The sequence below is a fragment of the Rhea americana genome, unplaced genomic scaffold (assembly GCF_003343005.1).
Source record: "Rhea americana isolate MKP2758 unplaced genomic scaffold, rheAme1 scaffold_165, whole genome shotgun sequence".
Classification (NCBI taxonomy): Eukaryota; Metazoa; Chordata; class Aves; order Rheiformes; family Rheidae; genus Rhea; species Rhea americana.
In genome coordinates, this window is record NW_028185761.1 from 2,111,372 (window position 1) to 2,124,583 (window position 13,212).

General features: G+C 59.7%; 1 protein-coding gene across 1 annotated transcript in view; it reads left to right on the top strand.

The window, feature by feature from the left end:
* The window catches only part of ARHGEF17 (Rho guanine nucleotide exchange factor 17), a gene marked incomplete at its 5' end in the record, with an annotated part of 26,818 nt that extends 13,721 nt beyond the window's left edge, over positions 1 to 13,097 (top strand). Inside the window, 16 exons of the mRNA XM_085300574.1 lie at positions 2,436 to 2,513; positions 5,392 to 5,574; positions 6,220 to 6,336; positions 6,665 to 6,757; positions 7,817 to 7,993; positions 8,355 to 8,405; positions 8,875 to 8,984; positions 9,197 to 9,282; positions 9,405 to 9,523; positions 10,649 to 10,862; positions 11,110 to 11,183; positions 11,442 to 11,635; positions 11,765 to 12,012; positions 12,163 to 12,412; positions 12,514 to 12,600; positions 12,689 to 13,097. Coding sequence (XP_085156700.1) covers positions 2,436 to 2,513; positions 5,392 to 5,574; positions 6,220 to 6,336; positions 6,665 to 6,757; positions 7,817 to 7,993; positions 8,355 to 8,405; positions 8,875 to 8,984; positions 9,197 to 9,282; positions 9,405 to 9,523; positions 10,649 to 10,862; positions 11,110 to 11,183; positions 11,442 to 11,635; positions 11,765 to 12,012; positions 12,163 to 12,412; positions 12,514 to 12,600; positions 12,689 to 13,070 — 2,463 coding nt within the window. The remainder of the gene's footprint in view (positions 1 to 2,435; positions 2,514 to 5,391; positions 5,575 to 6,219; positions 6,337 to 6,664; positions 6,758 to 7,816; positions 7,994 to 8,354; positions 8,406 to 8,874; positions 8,985 to 9,196; positions 9,283 to 9,404; positions 9,524 to 10,648; positions 10,863 to 11,109; positions 11,184 to 11,441; positions 11,636 to 11,764; positions 12,013 to 12,162; positions 12,413 to 12,513; positions 12,601 to 12,688) is intronic.
* Positions 13,098 to 13,212: the final 115 nt, after the last annotated feature.

Here is a 13,212-nt window from a genome sequence, read left to right on the forward strand (position 1 = left end):
AGCGTCTGGCCCCCGGCAATGCCTCCGTGGGGTTGTTAACCCCTCGGGTACGGGGGGAGGACGCGGAGCAGGGGTGGGGGGGTTCCCCGCGGTATCCCCCTCCCCGCGGCCCGGCCCCAGCGCCGCCACCTGGGCACCGCCGCGGCGGAGGCAGGATGGGAGCAGGACGGGGAGAGGAGCCAGAGCAGACGGGAACCGAAGCGGGGAGGCGGCAAGCCGCCCCACGGGGCGGGGATGGGGTGGGGGGTCTTCGCCCTCTCGCGGCCCCGCCGCGGGCTCGTGCCTCCGCTGGCCTGCTCGCGGTGGGGAAACTGAGGCACGGGCCCGTCCGTCGGCCGAGCGAGGCTCCGACCCGGGGCTCCGCCGGGCTCCGCGCGCGGCTCTGGGTCCGGTTTTCGATGCTGCTTCCTGCGCTGGGAGCCCAGTGTTTAGACAGAGCCCAGCGGAGATGGATGGATGGGGGGGGATTAGCGATCTGGGAGCGATAACGGAGGCGAAGGGCCAGGGGCCGTGGGGGGGGGGGACCCGGCTCGCCGAGAGACAGGAAACCAGAGCAGCGCCGTGGCGGCGGATTTGCAGCGCTCGAGCGGCTGTTCGGCAGCGAGCGCGTTGCTCCCTGGGGAGCGGCGTGGGCGATGTCGGCCTGAATCTGCGGCGAGGAGGGTTTAGCTTGAACGTTAAGTAAAACTTTCTAACTACGCGTGTGTAATTGCAAGGAGCTTTCGCGGGGCCSGCGTTCCTGCTGCGAGCAGCGACGGGTGCAGAAAGCCCTGCGCCTCCAGCTGAGCCCGTCCCGCGATCCCGGCGTTTCTGCCTAGGGCACCAGAGCCGCCCTGGAGATGTATCCGGGGACGCTGAGTGTCTCTACCCCCAGAGCTTCTGGGGCATCTCGGCACCAAAGACTTTTGGGGCATCTCTGCACTCAGGGCCTTTGGAGCACCTTGCACCCAGGGCTTTTGGGATGTCTCCATACCCAGAAACTTTTTGGAGCATCTGAGCAGATAAGGTCTTTGGAGCCTCTCTGCAGACAGGGTCTTTGGAAGGTCTCCACACGCAGGGCCACTGAAGCAGCTCCAAACTCAGGGCTCTTGGAGMATCTCCATACCATCTCCATACTTTGGTGGGCCTCCAAACCCAAGCAGAACATTTCTGTACCCAGGACAATTGRAGTGTCTCCACAGCCAGGGCCTGTGGGGCTTTCCAACACCCAGACCCCTTGGAGCATTTCCACAAACATGGCCCCTGGAACATCTCTATACTCAAGGTTCTTGTAGCATGTCCATACCCAAGGTCTTTAGAGCRTCTCCATACCCAGGGCTAAGGTAATGGAGATGTTCTACTGGAGGCATTGGAAATGCTCTGTTGGAGCATCTCCATCCCTAAGCTGTTGGGGCATCTCTGCGCCAAAGGCCACTGGAGCATCTCGACACCCAAGGCCTTTGGGGGAGCTTCATACTTAGGGCTTTTGGAGCATCTCTACATCCAGGGCCCTTGAAGCATCTCCTAAGCTGGGGGCACTGGAGCATCTCTGCACCCCGGGCCTTTGGGGCATTACAGCAACAAGGGCCCTTTGAGCATCTCTGCATCCAGGGCACTTGAAGCATCTCCATACCCAAGGGGCATTGCTGTACGCAGGGCATTGGGAGGGTGCCCATACCCAGGGCCGTGGAAGCATCTCCATACCCAAGGGGCATTGCTGTACCCAGGGCATTTGGAAGGTCCCAGGCACCCAGGGCTGTTTGAGTATCTCCAATCCCAGGACCTTTGGGGTATTTCTGCACCTGGGGCCATTGGGGCATCTTGCCCTGGAGGTGAGACGCAGGCTAGGCTTAGCTCCAGGGTGTCCCCACTTGGGGAACCAGCACGTCGGTGGGAACAGGCAGGAGGACTGTCCCCTGCTCCCCACCACTCTGGCAGCTCAGGGGCCGAGCAGGCGCCGTCGGTAGCGCTGCCGCATCCCCAGGGGCCGGGCGCTGGAGCGGGAGGTCTCAGCGGCGCTGCGCCGGGGAGGTCAGCGGCCCACGGGAGCCGTGCGGGGAGCGAATTCCAGAGCGCAGCGCCCTCCTCTCTGCGCGCGGCGGGCGCGGGGCCGCGCCGAGCTCAGCCGCTGGGGAGCCCGAAGGGAGCCGGCACCGACCCATGTAGGGCTTTGTGAGCCGGGGCGGACTCCTGACGCGCCCAGCTGCTGGAGGAAACCAGGCGGCTCTGTGCAGTCGGTGTCATGTACTTCCTAATCCTCCCGGATTCCACGATTTGGGTGGAGAGGGAGCGAAGGGGAGCTGGACGTGAGCCGGGCTCCTCCGGCGTACGGCCGTCRCTCGCAGCCGTTGCCAAGCCGAGTGAGTGTCCCTGCAAGAGCGCGGCACCCGGCCGCTTGCTGTCCGTCACACCCCAGCGCCAGCCCCGAGTCTCACCTTGCTTTCCTCTCCTTGCAGGATATGAGGAAACACGTCATCATGACGCTCCTAGATACAGAGCAGTCCTACGTGGAGTCCTTGCGCACCTTGATGCAGGTAAGACGCCGGTGGGGGGCCGAGGGGCCGAGCCGCGTGGCACAGCGCGTGCCCCGACGTCCCCTTGCAGTGGCCGCTGGCCGGGAAGCGTGCACCCCCGCTAAACTGGAGACACTTTCTTCTCTGGGGGAGTGGGAAGGCAGCTACGGTGTGGGTGTTCCTGCAAGGCAGCGCGGGAAGCACGCCGGACCCCCGCGGCAGGGACAGTGGGGACGTTTGGGCCCTTCGACGTCGGACCTCAGTACTTCTGTGGGTGCCATAGTAGCGCCAAAGGGGTGGCAGAGACATCATGGACTGCGTGGGACAGGCAGTGGGAGCAGCGTGGAAAGAGGCACCGCTGAACAGGAGTGGGGAAGGTTACCTCATCCCCCCAAATCARTCCCATAGCAGTTCCCAGCAGGCATTTATCCAAGCGCTCTCACCTGCGGCCCAGAGCAAGGCAGGCTTGTCCTCCCAGCAGATTCCYGGGTTTTTTCCCTAGAAAGCTCTTCCTCGCACCTCACTCCAGCTCCTGGGTTGCTGCTGAAGGTCGTACCTTGCCACCMCATCTGCTGGGGGCTTGGGGACCTGTTCCTCCTCGTGGTACCTGTTACCACATCTTCCCTATTTTCTGCTCGGCTTAGGCACCTGCTAGTGGGCCGCAGCCAYAGATTGAGAGCTTTTTAGATTCTTTTTTTACCAAACCAATTCTAAAATCCCTTGGAACTGCCAGGCTGGAAGGACCTCTCATGTTCAGAAGGTTATTGAAGATGAATGTCCTGGCAGAGTAGGTCTTCACTGGGCAGCACTTGGTTGATGTAGGTATGGGTTATCAGAACCCATCTCTGCAGGTGAAGTGCCAAAAAATCAGGCAGCAGGTGAATTTGGTTGAAGGCATACAGCCACCAGGGAGGGAAACGCATGTCGAATGCCTCTGTTGTCCACCATAGTCTGTGCAAGGAGTATCTGGTCCACTCAGTACCAATGCAGTGCCCATAAGACACCCAATGAGCTGATGAACCACGAAGGTGTGGGACGTTCTCATCTTCCCTGAACACTCAGTGAGTGTCTTCCCCAATAAATCCCCAGTGTGGCTGTTTCTGCAGTGGACCCAGAGGTGCAAGGATGGCTCTGCCAGATGTTGCTGCAAGAGAGAAAGGTGTCTGGTCTTAGCACAGGCATTGGCTTAAGGCAACAAGAGGACCCTGGCTCTAGTCCATATTTTGGAGGAAAGTGTATTTTGTTCAGAGTCAAACGGTGTCTCTACTGATCTTGGCATGGACTTGACTCTCACCTAGGGAGTCCCTAAGTCACATGGTGATGTCCCTGTGTGGTGTCAGCTGTCAGGCTGCAGAGGGCGAATCCACACTGGACTGTGCTGCAGCAGCATCCTTAGGAGAAATCACCCAATTTCGTAGCAGGTGGGATGCATGGTCCAGACATGGCCTTGCTGTCAAGGAAGGGAAGTAGTGTACAGCCCTTCTCCTGCTAGAGCAATCTACAACAGGGCAGGCAAAGCAGATCAGGATCAAAATCCTTGGGCAGGATTTGCCCCTACTAACATGCAGGGTCTATGGCCAGGGGTATCCACTGGAGGTAGAAGCATGGAGATCTGGTAAATGCAGATGATGACATTTTGGGTGCAATTCTGTTGATTGCCTGCAGGCATCTGCTTTGGRATGAAACTAATCATGGTTTCCCACTCCATCTGTATTGGCTGGATCTCCATGAGATACCCACCACTATCCTGAGGAACCTCATCCTCCAGGGGGATTCCTTCCTTCCCAGTGTCCACAGTTTCACTGGCTCAGAGGGAGATGTCTGAAGCGGCTCAAGGTTGATCCTGTCTGTTCAGTCTGTACTTGGCTGTAACTCTGGGCCAGTGCAATGCAAGAACCCACCTTGGCCAGGAGCATCCAGAACCACATTGCATCCTCACCTTGTTGCCCAAACACCCAAGCAAGCCCATGGTCTTCACAGCATCCTGAAGGACCAGGTACCAATCCACGCATTCAAGGCTTGAGGGATTCTCACAGAAGACACCATCTTCATCCTACATCCATTGCAAATCCAGCTCTGCTGTTGCCCAGGGCAGTGCTCCACTCCACTGTGTTGCCCCATGTGGGGAAGAAAGCAGTCTTCATTGGAGAGCCCGCAACCTGGCATTCCTGTGGACCTCCTCACCCCAGGACATTGTGGAAGCCAGAAGCRTGAACGGAGTTCAGGAGAGGAATGGGTTGAGTTTGCGCAGGACAGATCCACCTGTGGCTCTTAAATACTACAACCTAATACATTCTCTGGCTCTGGAAGGCCCTCAGACTCATGACAGGGAGGTGGTAATGGCCATGGAAAGAATCACCTGGGTTTTGTTCTGGTGGCACTGCAGCCATGGCCAGCTGACTTCTCAAGTTGGGGCTTGATTTATTCTGCTGGAAACAGCATCTCAGACAAGCATCCTGGCGTAGCAGCTTGGGTCACACCTGGCCACTGAGTGTAACTCAACTCTCCTCTTGCCCAGCSAAAAATCTCTGCTCTTGAGACCACCAGAGACATGGGGACAGAGGAGGTCATGCTCTGGGGCTTCTTGTGTAACCGTTGCCCAGGGACCCATGCAACGTGTCCATGCTGGGATCTTGCCTGCTGCCCATGCCCATGTGGCCCCCATGTGCCCCAGTACCCATGGTCCATGGGGCCTGGGGTGGATGGGTGGCACCAGGGTCGGATGAGGACCCTGGGTGATTTGGGGAACTCARCTGCTAGTTCACTCATGGAACTCCCTGCTGCAGGATGCTGCAGACCTCAAAATCTACCTGGGTTGAAAAATTCATAGGGAAAAAGAAAAAAAAAGAAAGAAAGTCTGTTGAGGCTCCAGTTGGATCCCTTTGTTTCCCCAACACAGGGTTACATGAAGCCCCTGAAGCAGCCTGAGAACTCGCTGCTGTGTGATCCCTCGCTGGTGGATGAGATCTTTGACCAGATCCCTGAGCTGCTGGAGCACCATGAGCAGTTCCTGGAGCAGATTAATGACTGCGTGCAAAACTGGCATGAGAAGCAGAAAGTGGGCGACCTCCTCGTGCAGTCGGTAGGAGCAGCTGGCCCCAGTTGCTTGTCCCTGTCCCCATCCTGTTGGAGCGCGTSAGGAGCATGAGAGGTGGCTGGGAGCTGAGGGGCAGGTCAGACTAGGTGGTCCCTGGCCCCCTTATGGTCAAGGATTTATTCCAGGCTCTGGGATTTGGAGGGGGGGAACAAGGACTTAAGGCTTTCCCAAGCCAGCCAGTTGGGACCTTCCCAGCTGTGCCCCCTGTCCAGCATGACCAGTGTTCCCCCAAGCCTGGCGCTCCCTGGTGTCCCTTTGGGACCAGATGCTCACTCTGCACAGGAGTGCGTGGATGCAGCCCCAGCAGGGAAGGTCTCTGAGCAAGAAAATGATTAAAGGATGGGAAAAAAAACATGTCTGAGCTGGAGAGAGAGAGAGAGAGAGAGAGACGATCTCCAGGCCCTTGGTCTGCTTAGCTTAACAGTGAGATGCTGCAGCAAGTGACTGGGTCTGCAGCTTTGCATTTCTGCACCGGGAGCAGAAATGTCAGGGCTGAAAAATCTCAGTGTGCAATGGGAGAGGCCTCCCCTCGCCGGGCGCCGAGCCTGGGCAGATCCTCGCGGCGAAGAAGGCGGCCACCATTAACCCTTGGGACCGCTTTCCCACACCCTGCCCCTCCACTCCTTGCAGTTCTCCAAGGATGTCCTGGTGAACATCTACTCAGCCTATATCGATAACTTCCTCAAYGCCAAGGATGCCGTCAGGATCGCCAAGGAAGCCCGGCCAGCCTTTATGAAGTTCCTGGAGGTAGGTCCTTGGATGCGCACCTTCGGTTCAGAGGGGCCAGYGCAGCACCCTGCAGCACCAGGGAGCTGTGTGCCAGCCGGCCTGCAGGACAGCAGGAGCTTGTGGGAATCAGTTGGCGATGTGTGGCCAAACTGAGATTTTTTTCCCCCATCCTCCTGGTTTTATTATGAAGGGATTTTAGTAAGAACCTGGGGATGGGGAAAAGAGTCATGCCAGGTCCTGAACTGGTATCACTCCAGCTCCTGGACTGGAAGCAGCCGGGGCAAGCTGGCTCCTCACTGCATCCCAACTAACGGGCCCGTTCTTCTCTCTTCCCGACAACTTGCAGCAAAGCATGAGGGAGAACAAGGAGAAGCAGGCCCTGTCCGACCTGATGATCAAGCCCGTGCAGAGGATCCCGCGGTACGAGCTGCTGGTGAAGGTAGGCAGAGCAGTGCCAGGCAGCCACAGGTGAGATCCATCCAGCTCAGCTCATCTGTGCAGGGGCTCGAAGCGGGATCATGGCCAGGGTTGACTGGCCACATGAACCGGGTTGCAAGAGGAGCTGCTTTGGGCTCTCTTCTGCATGCCACTGGGCCTGGATTTTCCTCTTTTGAGGAAACCCTCAGGTTTCAGGAGCCTTCCCTCACTTGAGAAAGCTCCCGAAGAGCCATCCCAGCAGCGCCTTCAAAATGCAGCCAGGTTGAGGAAGAGGGAGGGAATCCACAGCAGCTGCTGCGATGCGTCCGCGAGGACACATCCATGCCCCAGATGACGTTAGGGATACAAGCACGTCACGGCTTGGCACAGGAAGGAAGAGCCCAGCACTGGGGCAAGGCAGCCAYGCTGGGAGATCTCGCAGGGGCCAGCTAGCTCTGATTTCCCAGCATCAGCTAAAAATTGGCCACGAAGAACAGGGCGGTTTGGGGTCTTCATCACCGACTCTCTGGGTGACCTAGGGAGCTGGGTGACCTTGGGATGTTTCTAGCCKTTGGCTCGGTCCTTGCAGTGAGCTGGAGTCAGGCAGACGGCAGATAGCGACAGGGCTCGCCCCGATGCTGGGCGATGGCTGGGGCAGGAGCGTACACAGGGCTTTTCCTCCTGAGCAGCCCGCTGCTCCCCCGTGCCTCAGTTTCCCTGTGTCTGAGGCCAGARGCACGGCTGATGGCGGTGGGACAAGTGTTTTGCCACATCTGTGCGATTCAGGGTCGTGCTCTCAGGAACCGGTGGCCTCCTTGCACTTGGCAAAGCCCAGACTGGAGGTGACCGAACCTCCAGCCCACATGAAGCCCAGCSAGCCGGCCTGTGCGCACCAAGATTTGCCTTGGTTCATTGCAAAATGTTTCACGCCTGAGGCTGATTTCCCTCAAAATTGAGAGTTTGGGATTTTGCTTCCAAAACACGACAGAGGGTGCTGGCACAGCACTCACCAGCATCTCAGGCTGTGCAGRTCCTGAACATGGCCCAGGGGGAGAGCACCCAACTCTCATCCTCGGAACAGGACCTGCTGAAGCACACACCAGAGGACCACCCTGACCACCCCTACCTCATCGACGCCCAGCGCAACATCAAGCAGGTGGCCGAGAGGATAAACAAGGGCATGAAGAGCGCCGAGGAGGTGGAGAGGAACGCCCGGATTGTGCAGGAGATCGAGTCCCACATTGAAGGCATGGAGGATGTACGTGGACCACGGGAAGGGCTTGTAACAAGGAGGCTAATGAGCCTCTGAGCAAGGTCGGGAGGGGGAGAAGGCTCTGAGCTTTATGGCTGAGGCTGGAGGGTCCTTGTTACACGTGGGGACCTGCCACAGCATTACATCCACACCTTGGGGCCAAGCAAAATCTCCGCTTCTCACTCCCTCTGCGCTSTGCTGGTCTTTGGAGCCCCAAATGYGAGCCCTGATCACCCACTGGCCCRGATGTAGCCCAGCTTTGGGAACTTGCATCACCCAGSGGGACTTTGCTGAGCCTTGGGCACCCTGGCACACAAGGGTGCAGCACCCACGTCTGTGTGTCTCACAAGCATCCTTGTCTTCACAGCTCCAGGCCCCACTACGGAAGTTCCTGCGTCAGGAGATGGTGGTGGAAGTGGTAAGAGCTAGCAGCCCGGTGCCCCACGAGATCGCTTCTCATCCCCTTCACCCGGGTAGTTTGTCTGTTCCCGGGCTGCTTCATGGCAGGGAGAGGTGGCACTGGGGAGTGGACAGCTGTGAACTGTGGTATGCGGGGTCCTGGGAGTCCCCATGGAGAAGGTCCTGGCTGGATGGAAAGGCAGTTGGGTGGTGGAAGGGTGGATAGATGCATGCACGACTGGACAGATTAATGGGTGTGCGGAGGGAGAGGTGGCCCAAATGACCACAGAGGTGGCACTGAGGATGAACAGTGGTTTATTGCCATCTTCTCCATCCTTCCTCTGCCCAAAGTGCTTCATTCATGTCCCAACTTGTTGGGCTGAGTCCAGGTGTGGCTCACGAGCACCAGCTACAGAGCTGGGGAAACTGGAGCAGGAGACCTAGCATAGCCGCTAACCCCTGCCCTGTTTCTCGCCGTTGCTCTGCAGAAGGCAGTGGGTGGCAAGAAGGACCGCTCGTTCTTCCTCTTCACGGACCTCCTCGTGTGCACCACRCTGAAGCGCAAGTCGGGCTCCCTCCGCCGCAGCTCCATGAGCCTGTGAGTGCTGCCAGCCGTGTCTCTCATTGCCAGGGGGCATCCGTCCGGAGCATCCCACTCTGCTGCCCACTCCGATGGCAGCTCGGTTCAAGCCATTAGGGCTGTCCCTCCTCGTGTCCTCCACTCCAGGACCACTTCTAAGCTGGCAGGGATAAAACCTCGGTGTAAGCCTTGGGCCACGCTATGGCACTCAGCTGGCCCTTGCCTCACAGGTATACGGCAGCCAGCGTGATAGACACGACCAGCAAGTACAAGCTGCTCTGGAAGTTGCCCTTGGAGGACGTGGACATCGTCAAAGGTCTGTCACCACCACTGCCTGCCAGCTGCACCCCCCAAAATCCCAGCGCTCGCCGCCCCACTCGGGTGAGGAGCAGGAAGAGGGTAGAAGGAGAGGCCCAGGGACCTTATCTCACTGCGCAGGTGCCTCGCAAGCCACCAACCGCGAGAGCATCCAGAAGAGCATCTGCCGCCTGGACGAGGACCTCAACACGCTGGGCCAAGTGAGCAAGCTCTCAGAGGGCCTCAGCTTCCCACACCAGGTGAGGGTGCCAGGGCTCRATGTCTTCTCCTGCACACTCCGGGTGGGGGCCAGGTGGACCTGATCCAGGAACCCGCCTGCATTGGGTCCCTCTGCACTCTGTCTGAGATGTGGCCACACAGCAGGGTCTCGGCCAGTTGCTCCATGTCTCTCTCCATCCCTCCAGTTAGCTTGAGTGCCTAATATTTAGGAGAAAAGCACTTTTGTTAGACATGTGCTGATGCTCCTTAGCATCTGACCAGGCTGGACTGACGGTGTCCATGCATTTTATCCAGCACCAAGAAGGGAAAGAGCCTCTTACCTTGTTCAGTGCCATCAAACCCTGCCTTTTTGCCTTTGCTGGCCAGCTTTTAAGTGATCATAGAATAGAATCATAGAACCAGTAAGGTTGGAAGGGACCTCTGGAGACCATCCAGTCCAACCTCCCTGCTCAAGCRGGGTCACCTAGAGCATGTTGCACAGGATTGCATCCAGGCGGGCCTTGAAGATCTCCAGAGGAGACTCCACCACCTCTCGGGGCAACCTGTTTCAGTGCTCGGTCACTCTCACAGTGAAGAAATTCCCCCTCATGTTCAGGCAGAACTTCCTATGCTTCAATTTCTGCCCATTGCCTCTTCTCCTGTCACATGGGACATTTTGGACTGGAATTTTGTTACCATCATAGGGAGGCGCTAGATGCCATCAGAGCCCCACTGGGAAAAGCCATTCCCTGCCCTGGGGGGCTCTCAGCAGGATGAAGAAGGCAGTAGATTTGGGCAGCCCCTTTCCTGGCCATGTATCAGAGCAAAAGCAGGGTTTAGCTGATCCCATCTGCCTGGACAAGATGGACATCTGCGTGGACAAGATGGGTTTTCACCCGGGGATGGGCTATTGGCCATGACTGTCTTCAGAGGACCCCAAGGCCACAAGCTTTGAAGGACCCCAATGCCAATAGCCCCAAAGGACCCCAATGCCACCAGTTCTGAGAACAGAGAAGATTTGGGGCAGTCTCAAAAGGATGCTTGGGGTCTGGGCACTCAGCATATGAGTGGGGAGGGGTGCGGGCAACACCATGGTGGTGGACCTGTCTCCTCTGTCCTCCTATCTTGGCTGTCCTTCGGAGCCAAACTGCTGTCCCTCTGCGCAGAATCTGGATGATGTCATCAAGGACCTGATGGCTGCCATACACCGGGAGCTGGCTGAGAAGCAGTCGCTGTCCTTCAGCATGTCCTTTCCCCCCAACAAAGTGGAGCTCACCACCACCAAGGCCGAAGGCACTGAGTCCTTCGTCTTCGAGTTCCCCAACCCTGATGCCCGGCAAAGCTTTGAGCAGGCCTTCGAGGACGCCAAGAAGAAGCTGGGTAACGGCGGGTGCCCGCTCCCAGGGCCAGCCTCCCACAAGGGCTGGGGACGTGGGGAGGAAAAAGCACCCGAAAGCCATCGCGTGCTGCTCTGCACCCACCGCCGAGCGGCTGGTGGCATCCTGGGGCAGCCGCTCACACCATGGACGTGGCTGTGTYGCTCGCCCGTCTGCAGAGCCCACGGGTGCCTCTGCTTCACCACCTCCTCTCCACCCTGTCCTTCTCAGCTCTTATTTTATACTCCCAGCATCCAGCAAAAACTGCCTGGACCCAGAGTTCCTCAAGGCCATYCCCATCATGAAGACGCGGAGCGGGATGCAGGTACTTGGCCGCTGGTCCCTGTTTCCACTCTCAGCGGATTTAAGCATCCRGCTGTGCCCGGTGCCATGGAGGAGCAGCCCCCCAGCACTTCCCAAAATCCAAGTTTCAAGCCCCGTAGGCTCTTCACATGGCTCATACCCACGTTGCGAGGGGGGGAGCGCGGGTCTTGTGGGCAGCACGGGGAGGGGGTGCCGGGAAAGGCTCTGCCGTGCTGCCCACCAGTGACCCAAGCTCTCCCTGTCTCTTGCCCCCTTCCAGTTCTCTTGTGCTTCTCCCAGTCCCAGCAGCTCGGAGAACCCCTGCGAGGTCTGGGTGTGCAACAGCGACGGCTACGTGGGGCAGGTGTGCCTGCTGAGCATCCGCAAGGAGCCCACCGTGGAGGCGTGCATCGCCGTCTGCTCCGCCAGGATCCTCTGCATCGCCTCCGTGCCGGGCCTCAAGCGGCCGTACAGGTAGCTGCCGCCGGGGACGGACATCACCCTGCAAATCGGGGCGACGCCGGGGGCCCGCTGCACGGCCGGCTCGCGCCCGGCGCGCGAAGGAGGCCCCGGGTTTTGCCCCGCGGTGTCTGCTCCCGGCAGGGAGCGTCCCGAGTCGCTGGCCAGCCCGGCGGCGGAGGCGGCGGCRCAGCCGGAGGACGCCGGGCCCCAGCAGTGCCTGCACATCTCCATCTCGGGCTCCTCGCTGGAGCTCTCGGAGCCCRTCGACAGCGCCAACCGGGAGCTGATGCCTTTCGACAGCGACGACACGGACGACGAGTCCTCCCCGAGCCCCTCGGGCACCCTCCAGAGCCAGGCCAGCCACTCCACCATCTCCTCCAGCTTCGGAAGTGAGTCGGCCCGCAGGCAGGGAAGGGCCCTGGGAAGGAGCCGGGAAGGCTCTGACCCGATGCCCGGGATGCCGAACCTGCTTTGGGGCGGTCCGGGCGTGAAACAGCGCCTGCTCCATCTCGCCTCACCTCTTCCTCCTCCTCCACCAGACGAAGAGCTGCCAAGCTGCAAGGAGGCGGCGGCGGTGGAGACCACGAGCTCGGAGGAGGAGCAGGAGCCCACCTTCCTGGCCCTGGCGGGCCCCTTCGGCCCCGGCGGGCCCGGCGAGAGCCCCGTGGACGGACGGGCCGTGCGGCGCTCCAGCCGCGGCTCCTTCACGCGGGGCAGCCTGGAGGAGCTGCTGAGCCTCGACCCCGAGGCCCACCAGAGCTCCATGTGGCTGGGCACCGAGGACGGCTGGTGCGGCGGCGCGCGGCGGGCTGGCGAGCCGGGTTTGGGGGGGGCGGTTGGGGGACCACGGGAAGACGCTCAGCGCCGCTCTCCCGCTCTTGCGTCCCCAGCATCCACGTGTACCAGTCCTCGGACAACATCCGCAACCGGAAGAACAGCATGAAGATGCAGCACGCCGCCGCCGTCATGTGCATCTTGTAAGCGCGGTGCCGGGCTCTCCGGGCCGGGAAGATCCCGCCGCCTGTGGGCATCGGYAGCGCGACGCTGAAGCCCTTCTCGCCGCAGGTACCTGGATAACCAGGTTTTCGTGTCGCTGGCCAACGGGGAGCTCATYGCCTACCAGCGGGAGGCAGGTGAGGCCGGGGCGGGGGGGCCAGTTGAGAGCATGCGGGGAGGAGGGTTAGCAAATGGGACCCCCCCACCCCATCTCGGCAGCCCTTTCCGGCCGGTAGCTCCAGCCCTGGCTCCAGCAGACCATGGGAACTGGGGGGGGAAAGCCCAAGCGACGCTTGCAGGTTGGGAGCAGGCGCTGGGGACTCTCAAACCAGCAAAGAGGTGGTTGCGGGGATGCAGCAAGAGCGATAAAAAGAGCGTGGTCTGCAAAGGGGTGGCCAGGGCCTGGCTGTACCCTGTCCCTCGTTACGTGGGAATCGTGGCCACCAGATAAAGGTGGTAGGGTGAAAGCAGAGCAAAAGAGGTGGCATCTTGCAAAGGGTGTCCGTGCTGCAGAGGGTGTCCACACTGCAAAGGGTGCCCATGCTCCAAAGGGTGCCCACGCTCCAAAGGGTGTCCATGCTCCAAAGGGTGTC